Source organism: Pediculus humanus, genomic scaffold, assembly GCF_000006295.1.
Source record: "Pediculus humanus corporis 1103172107426 genomic scaffold, whole genome shotgun sequence".
Taxonomy (NCBI): domain Eukaryota; kingdom Metazoa; phylum Arthropoda; class Insecta; order Psocodea; family Pediculidae; genus Pediculus; species Pediculus humanus.
This window is the reverse complement of record NW_002987049.1, coordinates 207,289-216,991: the sequence shown is the minus strand read 5'-3', so window position 1 is coordinate 216,991 and position 9,703 is coordinate 207,289. Positions and strand designations below refer to the sequence as shown.

Here is a 9,703-nt window from a genome sequence, read left to right as displayed (position 1 = left end):
TTTTGTCCTGTAATATTCTTTTGTGAATTCATCGCAATTTGTCAATACAACTTTCCTACCGAAAACGTTTAGAGAAACTCCGATGGCCAAATCGTTATCCCTGATATTAAAAAAAAAAAAAAAACAAATTAAAATGAAAATCGAGGGGAAAATTAAAAGAAAATTATTATTATTAATTAATCACTTATAATAACTGGAAACACGTCCTGTAGGACTTATTGGATCAATTATATATCTTCCTTTAAGAAAACCAGTTGGCCAAATATTTAAAACAGTTGAAGGAGTTTCTTCTCCCGGAAATGGTAATTTTTCATATGTCTTTGGCAACAATGTTTTTCTTAAGAAAATGCTTCCAGAATCTATACCGGAATTTGTCGGAATGATTTCGTTTATTTCAATGGTATCATCACATAAAAAATATTTTATTTCTAATTTATGAATGTATCCATATAATGAAAACCTTAAAAAAAATAAATTACAATTAAATTTTTTTAATTTAAAAATAAATGAAACAAATTGTGTTGTAAATATGTCAATACCTGTCATCCCAGTACCCGAAAAACCTTAATATTTTTTTATCGTATTCCAAATATTTTCCCAAAGGAAGGGGCGTACTCCTCGGTTTTTTACCCAAATTGAAACCCTTATTCTGATGGAAAAAAAATAAATTTTTTTTTTTTAAAATATTTTTGATACTCGTTTAAAAAAAAAAAAAAATAATAATAATAATTGTGATGAATTTACTTTTTTCTCTTCGTTTTTAGAATAACCAGGAGGATAATTAAGAGGATCCCCAACGAATATTCCCATCCTATTGAGAAAATTTCTCGTAAATTTATCACAATTGACTATTCTAAAAACTCTTCCATATAATTCAACATTTTTCCCTATATTAAAATCAATCATGTCGTAAAATCCCTGATCCATAGGTTTGGGAAATCTTATTCTTTGTCTTGCTATTAAAACTCCTAAAAAAAAAAATCAATAATAATAATAATAATTGAAACAGAATTTTTAAACCTTTTTTAAGGTATCAATTTATTTTTTTAATAAATTATAAAAAATAAATTAAAAACAACCTTGTGTCATTCCGCTATTATCGACTTTTGGTTCATTTACTTGAATTGTACCATCTTCAAGAAAATAATAAATTTTAACTTTTCTAACGTTTAATGGACATTTATCAACTTCCCAAACAGTTTCTTGAAAATATGCATCGAAAGTTAAAATCTGAAAACAATAATTTACTCTCATTTTAAAAACAAAAATCAAATTTTTTTTTTTTTAATTCTTGTTTATTATAAACGGAATCGTTTACTTGCTTATCAAAAGATAACCATCCCGGTAATTCTTTACATTCTCTTCTGGGATAAATTGATGGAGTGGTATCCGGTGTGGTCCATGATATAGGATATCCTCCAAATCCAGGTCTGTCAGCTTCACTCAAATAAGGTATACATCCTCGAATGTATTCAAATTGAGTAGATCTATGAAAACGGGTTTGACCAATCTGAAATCGTCATCATATAAATATATATAAGTGAGTAAAATGTATATATATTAAATAATAATAATAATAATAATGATATGACAACCTCACGCGTAAAAGAATATCCAGGTAAAAAAGGAAGTTTGGCTGATCTTATCATGTTTGGTCAATGCACAAAAAAAAAAAATCTTTTATTTTAAATTATAAAATTAATAAAAAAATCAACTTAATAATATGTTTGATGATATACGTCACTGATTTTATAACATTTTCCTTTCTAAATTATTTTTAATTAAATAAAAAAAAAAAAAGAAATTAAAGAGTTTAGAAAATTAAATCGATGTGGAAATTCATACTGTCTTCAATATAAATAATATACATTATTATTATTATTATTTATATTTAATGACGGGGATTTAAAATCGTTAGTTACCTAGGTTACTGTTATATATATAATAGTAAAAAAAAAAAAAAAAAAAAAAATGGAAGAAGTTAAATATCATTTTACTCATTTAAGTTCAAAAAATTTCAACACTTTAAACTCAAAACCTGTTATTGATTATTTAATTAAATGGTAATTAATTATTAATTAATTAGAAAAAAAACCAATATATTTTTTTTTTACGTTATTAATTTTCAATTGATTTAAGTAATTCAAACATAATATATTATTTTAAATTATTATTTCAGGTCGATAAAGGGACAATTTCAACTTTCGACATTTTGTTTTAACGAACCTTATCAACCTCACGATAAACAAAAACTAATTGATAATTTTTTTCGCGATTCTTTCGTTATAAATATATTAAACGAATTAAAACCGAGTTGGTTTTTTCATAAGGAAGATATTGATCATGTTTATACTGAAATTGTACCATGTACAATATCCTCCATGACATTTTTTGATAGAATTCTAAAAGAAGAAAATAAAATTATTAGAATTGATGGCGTCATTCGAAATTGTTTAGACGATTATAAAAATGGATTTTTAATAGCCGATGAATTGAGAAAAGTTTGTTAAAAATCTCCTACAGGATTTCTTGATAATTTTCTGAAACGAAATTTTTTACATTAAATATAAAAAAAAAAAAAAAAATTTTATTTTTCAGATGATTTTAGACGAGGAAAGCGATAATTATTCATTATACCTGGAAAATGATAGAAATGAATTAATATTTAGAATATTTAAATTTTTAATTTTGGGAGGACAATGGTGTCAATTTGAAGATAAAATTAATCCTTATTTAGATGTAACTAAAATATTATATAAGGATTTGGTTCAGTAAGTTTATTATTATTATTATTATTATTATATAAAATTATGTTTTGCATTTGGAATATTTGTTTTTTATCACGTAGAAATAATATCGTTACAAATAAAATAAATTATTGAAATTAAATAATTCTGATTCTCTTTATAAATAAATAAATTTGAGATTTATTAAATAATTTTATTTAATTTCTATTTATTTTATTTGTAATTTATTTTTCGGAATTTTCGGGGAAAAAAAAAAAAATACATTTTCCCATTTTTAGTAACAACATTATTTATCTTATTAATAAAATTTTCACCATATTTGTTTTTTAAATTTTTTATTTTAGCGTAGAAAAAAATCCGGAAACTAAAAAAATAGAAATAAAAAGCATTTGTTTAAAAGTAACAATAATGGGAAAAAATAAAAAATCAATATTTCCAATCGATGGTGATCACATTCAAAATTTTCTTTACGTGATTATCGATCCTAAAAAAGGCAGATTACATTATTTCTACATGAATATGGAGGACAATTTTAATTATATAATTATAAATGATTTTCAACATAGACATAATAGATTAATAATGTAAAGGTAACTTTCAACTTATTTAACTTTAATTAAAATTAACGTAATAAATAAATAAATAAAATTTATATATATGCTCATTAAATTTTGTATAAAAAAAAAAATGAAATTTTTAAATAATTTCCAATAATAAAAAGAATTTTTTATTATTGTAGAAAATTAATTTATCGAATTATAAATAATAATAATAATTATATAAAATAAATAAATAGACTGATTTATCCCAATTTGATTTAATTCAGTGAATTACAAAACAATAAAAATTTTTTTAATTTTCAAAAAAAAACGATTATTTTGTTATTGATTTTTTTTTTTTTGTAAATTTAAAAACAAAAAAAATACATAATAATGTAAAAAAAAATTAGATTTTACGAGAAAGAAAAGAAAATTTTTTTTTAAAAAACAAACGATAAAAATAATAATAAATATTAAAATTAAATAAAAATATGATTGATTGAATTTTTTATGCGTTGTTTTTTTTTCTCAGTTCTCTTTTTTTTTTTTTTTTTATACATAGATTTAGTAAGAAATAAAAAATTTCATTATTAAATACACGTATAAATATATATATATATAATTACACAATTGTTACGAGTCAACACGTGCAAAGTATAAATATTAAAAAATATATAATTTAATAAATAATAATCCGATTTTACATTTAATTTGTAAATTTAAAAATTATATATTTATATATTTACGATAAATTAAAAATTAAAATAAATTTAATGAGCAATAAACTAATAATCAATGAAAGCTTTTCAGAAAAATTTATTTAACGCAGCTTAAAATTACAGCAAATAAATAAGTTATTTTTTGAAAATTAAAAAAAAAAAAAAAAAAAAAAAAAAAAATGATTTTTTTTTCTTTTTTTCTTTTTTTTTTTTTTTTAAATACGAAATCTACTAATTAAAATTATAAAGTTGTTACATATTATTCATGGTATAAAATATATAATTATTTTAGTTGGTATTCATTTTCGTCCTCTTCATCGGATATACCACCATTATAATGAACAGTCGTCATTTCAAAACGTCCAGATTTCGGCGGCGGCGGACTGCAAAGAAACATGTAAATATATATATAAATAAAATAAAAATAAAAATAAATATAGGTAGGTGTTAGAAAAAAAGAAACCTTGTCGAACTTTCTCTGTCGGAAGAACGCTCACGATCGGGAAGGGGACTACCTGGCGGTGATAAAGCGCTCATTAATCTATCTTTTCCTTCATTCCAAAAATGAGACTGAAAATCAAATAGAAAAATTAATTTTTTTAAAAATGTAAAACATAGTTTTTAAAATTACTTAAATTTAATATATAAATATTATAGAAATTACCAATCTTCCTTCTCTTCCAAATAATAAAAGGAAAGCATCAATAAAATCTCTAGATTTTTCTTCCCATTTTTGCAACATGTCGAATTTTCTTTCACCGATATTTTCTATTACTTTTTTCCCTTTATCCTTAAGTTGATCCATTTTATTTTGCAATCTGAATTTCTTTTCCTAAATTAAATTAATTATTATCATATATTATCATATATTTAAGAAATTATTTACAATTTCAATTAGTTGTGAACTGAAGAAAAAGAATGAAAAATTGGCAAAAACTTTAAAAACTCATTTTAAATAATAATAATATTATCCTTAATGATTTTTAAAATTAAATATATATTTAATAAAAAAAAAAAAAAAAAAAAAAACTAACATTTAAAAAAGAAACGTTTAATTCCTTGGCTGAATAACCTCGAGCTAAATTTCTTCTAACGTAAATATCATAATCTCTCACGATTCTTGCAACAATGTCTGACGTAGAAACTCCTTCTGTTCTTTCGGTGGCTACAAACATTCCTTTTTCTTTTAACCAAGCGTAAAGATCGATATTATTTCCAGATATATAGGGAATATCATCGTGAGCCACAAAATCAATCTGCAATTATAAAAAGAAACTAATTGTAAAATATTAGGAAAGAATAATAAAATGAAAAAAAAAAAAAAAAAAATTAATAGATAAAGAAAATATTTCTCTTGAGTGTTGAGTGCACCCGAAATATGAATTGAAATAATTTAAAGTTTAATAAAAACTAATTTTTTTTTATGATTTAAAACGAAAATAAATTTTTAAATTAATAATTACAATATTTTTAAATATTCTAGAAAATTTTTTTTTTATTACACTGAGTCTGTATATGTATTTAAAATTGTTTTTAGTTCAATCTTATTATGATAATTTCAACAAATTAACTTACTTGAAGTTTTAAAAAATATTTTTATAACTCAAATATTAGTTAACCACGATTTTGTTTTTAAACATTTTATAAATTAATTATATGCATTCCTTGAGTGTTACACTGCCCTTGCCTCATTTATTTATTTATTTATTTTTAATTATTTTGATAAGACAATTATTGGTTTCTTAACAGTTACCTACGGTTAAACAAACTCCCAAGTCCTAATATTTAATAATAATCTTAAAAAATTAAAAAAAAAAAATATTCACTTTGTGTCTGCTGAGAAATTCTTCATCTAATTCCCAAGGAGCATCTCTAATGACTTCATCGACATATCTGCAATGTCTGACAGCTTCGTACCTTTCGGCATCTGTCATTACTGTTCGTCCTTTTTTACTGTGTGTAAGAGCGTCACTGCATACTGGGAGGGGGGAAAAAAAAAACAAAAAAATTCAAGTACGATATTTTAACATAGGAAGTAAAATAATAATAATAATAATGAAAATTTTTGGACAAACCTCCTACAATTAGGTAAGCATTATTGAAAACTCCTTTCGCTTGCATGAGCTGCCTTGCATGCCCCTGATGAAATAAATCGTAAATTCCATCTGCATAAACCCTCACCTTACGTGGAGCCTTATTACTTTTTGCCTGATGTAAAGTTATTCTACAATTGTGATAATCTATTCTTTCTCTTTCGAGTATTGCTTCCGGATCATCGCTAAATGGTGCGGGCTTTTTTGCGGACTAAAACAAATAAACAAATTTATTTAAATAATTTTTTGTCGATTTAAAAAAAAAATTTTTTTTTTTCTTATGACTTTCATAAAGAAATCATTGGAAACGAAATTATTTTATTTGGGTGGAAAAAAAAGGCGATAATAAAAAGCGATAATTAACAATATTTTAAAAATAAAAAAAATTATCGATTGTTTTCTAACACGTACAATGTAAAATAGTTATAAAAAAATAAAAAAAAAGATTAATTGCATATTAATCGATAATAATAGCCTATAATGATTATTATAAAACGTTAAGAAAAATTATCAAATTTGAAAATACGGATAATAAAATTTTTTTTTATTTTCATTTAAAATATGGTAATTTTAAATATTGTGATATAAAAAATTAACAAATGTTATTAATATAAATTAATAAAATTATAGTTTGTGTTTGAAGAGAAAATTTAAAGTTTCCAACTTTTATTGTAGTAAAAAAACTACAGAGTCAAATTTTCATTATTAGTAGTAACTCAGAAAATTACAGCGTTTAATACTAAAAATTCAAATATCTTTTCAAGTACATATATATATTATTAGTTTGAATATAATACTTTGAATGTTTATTTATTTTTTTTTTTTTTTAATATTTTTCAAATAATTATTTATTAACACACTGAAAATATGCCAGAGTAATGTCAAAAGGCTACAGATGATAACGATGGATATATTATATAATTTCTTTGAAAAATACATAATACTTTATGTACATGTTGTCCTATTCGATTTATTTTTTATTACCTTTAAATAACTAATTAATAAAAAATAATTTAAATGTGAGAAATTAAGCTTCTTACAGAATTGAAGTATTTTGGAACTGAATTTATATTTTGCCACTTATATATTAACCTATTATATTCTTTTATCTGTTTTTTTTATAAGCTTTAAATTTCCTTGCATTTCATTACAAGTAGTAAAAAAAAAAAAAAAAAAAAACTTGACAGCAATAAGTACAAGTAAATAGAAATTTACAATAATTTTAGGTGAAAGTTTTTAAAATTACTACATTAATTCAATTATTTAATAAATAATTAATTAATTAATATTCTTTTAATGCTTATTAATGAACCACAAATAGTTTTTTCTTTTTTTTAAAAAGTACAAAGTATTTTAAATTAATAGTTTCGAAGAAAAAAAAACTTACTTCCGTGGTCATTTTAATAATGGTAATAATAATAATAATAATGTTAGCTTTTTCAAGCAATAAATAAATGATAACAAAAAAACAACCTATACACTAAAAAAAAATACGCTAAATACTATTTTTAAGTAAACATATCGAAACACACGGTAAAGTCATTATTATTCGTCTGCTCCATTATATAAATAAATACAAATTTCCTATTATTTGAAATGGGCTACAAACTTTAATAATTTTTGACTTGTCAATATTAAAAGAAGGCAAAGGAAATATCACCGTTTTTATGTATGTTGCAGTTTACGTTAAAAAAATAAAATAAAATTAATTTGAATACCTAAGAGAAAGAGTTATAAATAAATCCATCAAATGTTAAAATTTAAGAATAAAGTTTTAGATTTGACGTAGCAGAAGACTCGATAAGCTTGAATACTTAATTGATACTTTGCTACCTAAATACTCGGTTTCCTTTTCCTACTACCCACTTTTTCATATCTCGATTTTTCTTTAACTCTAACCATAAATTCGTAAAAAATGAAAATTTATTTTTTGTTTTGATATCTCTATCACAAAAACTTTTACAGGTAAATTATGATAACAATCAATATAAAAAAAATTAACACACATTAAACGTTAACTTCGTGCAAACTCTAACCATTAATCACAAAAATAAAAACCTGATAAGTTTTTCCGTACACGTTTTTTTTTAATAAAAAAAAAAAAAAAAATAATTATTATTAACGTTATTTTACACGGATTATTAATTATAAACACCTTTGAAAAATTAATTAATTTTATTGTCGACACTTTTTAAAAAAAAAAAAAAAAAAAAAAAAACATTCAACCGTTTTCTGACCTCGCAAAGATTTATTTGCCGTGACTGATCGTCCGGTCAAACTACCCCCTTATCACAATATTACCCGCCCCCCCCCTGGAAATTTTTTATTACAGTTTTTGCTTATCCTGGCTTTGAGTTAGTCTATTACAAAATATTCCTTATATTAAAAAAAAATTTCAATCTAATTATCTTATCATTTTTGATTTTCAATTAAGCTCTACTTAAACACAAATCTGCACTTTTTTAAAAAGACTTCATCCTCCATAGATATCCGTTGACAAATATGTAAAATGAAATTTTCTAATCAACCCGAAAACCCAAATTTTATGCCCAAAGCGGAATAACAAACATAAATGAGTAATAAAAAAAAAAAAAAAAAGACAACCCTAGTTTATAAAAAAAATGTATCAAACAGTAAAATTCTAAAAGTATTTTAAATAACAGCAAATTATTTTCAATATTAAAATTATTTACAGAGATAATTTTAGTTTTTGTTATTATTAAAACTTTAAATTTAAAATAGTTTAAAAAATATTTTTGGCTTTGAAAAAAAAAAAAAAAAGAACTTATTAAGTAATTTTCTATTTAAATAAAAATATATTTTTTTGCCATTTATAAAAATATAAGGGTCAATTTAAAAAAATTTTTGATGATTTAATTAAATTGGGAATTGGAATTTGGCAACCGTCATTTAAAAAAAAAAATAATTTTACCGTTATTTTATTGTTTTCCTTATTTGAGAAGGGCGTTTTCCGGTTTTTTACTAAGTATTATTGCATCGGTTTAGAGCTTTAATAGTTTAAACTTCCTTTATTAGAATTTAAAAAAATTTAACCTTAAAAATAATTATTTTTGCAATGAAAAATTATTCTTTTTCTAAAAACTGTTTTTTAATTGCCTCTTGTCATTTAAATAATTACTCATTTTAAATTTTATACAATTGACCCTTGCAGATAAAATTTTAGATTTTTTAAAATTGATAATTAAAGCAAAAAAAAATTTTATATCATTTTTAGAATTTTACTGACACTGTCTAACACCACAACACATACTTTTCGAGTCTATCTACTTAACTACATTTTTTTTAGTGTTGTTTATAAATATTCTTTATCAGTATGCACACAACATATTGATATATATATGCCACCACAGAGCAATATTGAATAATTATACCTTACAATAAAATATAAATATTTTTAATATTTTAATAAGTTTTTAGTCCTAACCTTGCTAAATGTACAGTAAATGAGCATAATGTAAAAAATTTCCTTCGAGAACAACACAGACCTAATTTATAAGGATTAATTAATTAACTTTTCAATAACTAACAATCAATTACAATTCCTTCCTAATTATCATTGAAAATTTTTTTCATTATTTCACATT

At 22.2% G+C, this 9,703-nt stretch overlaps 3 protein-coding genes across 3 annotated transcripts in view; 1 reads left to right on the top strand and 2 right to left on the bottom strand.

The window, feature by feature from the left end:
- Phum_PHUM076690 (EF-hand domain containing protein) overlaps positions 1 to 1,649 on the bottom strand; it is a gene marked incomplete at both ends in the record, with an annotated part of 3,200 nt that extends 1,551 nt beyond the window's left edge. The window contains 7 exons of the mRNA XM_002423612.1: positions 1 to 100; positions 185 to 460; positions 540 to 649; positions 745 to 968; positions 1,080 to 1,230; positions 1,319 to 1,510; positions 1,596 to 1,649. The exon at positions 1 to 100 is cut by the window's left edge and continues 4 nt beyond it. Coding sequence (XP_002423657.1) covers positions 1 to 100; positions 185 to 460; positions 540 to 649; positions 745 to 968; positions 1,080 to 1,230; positions 1,319 to 1,510; positions 1,596 to 1,649 — 1,107 coding nt within the window. The remainder of the gene's footprint in view (positions 101 to 184; positions 461 to 539; positions 650 to 744; positions 969 to 1,079; positions 1,231 to 1,318; positions 1,511 to 1,595) is intronic.
- A 322-nt stretch (positions 1,650 to 1,971) lies between these two features.
- Positions 1,972 to 3,335, top strand: Phum_PHUM076680 (uncharacterized protein; the record flags this gene model as incomplete). The annotated part of the gene is made up of 4 exons (XM_002423611.1): positions 1,972 to 2,063; positions 2,180 to 2,501; positions 2,599 to 2,771; positions 3,092 to 3,335. 4 exons carry the CDS (start codon positions 1,972 to 1,974, stop codon positions 3,333 to 3,335), a joined length of 831 nt encoding a protein of 276 aa, XP_002423656.1.
- A 1,117-nt stretch (positions 3,336 to 4,452) lies between these two features.
- On the bottom strand, positions 4,453 to 6,389 carry Phum_PHUM076670 (Choline-phosphate cytidylyltransferase A, putative; the record flags this gene model as incomplete). Its single annotated transcript, XM_002423610.1, has 6 exons — positions 4,453 to 4,575; positions 4,670 to 4,837; positions 5,040 to 5,261; positions 5,832 to 5,983; positions 6,081 to 6,309; positions 6,384 to 6,389. 6 exons carry the CDS (start codon positions 6,387 to 6,389, stop codon positions 4,453 to 4,455), a joined length of 900 nt encoding a protein of 299 aa, XP_002423655.1.
- Positions 6,390 to 9,703: the final 3,314 nt, after the last annotated feature.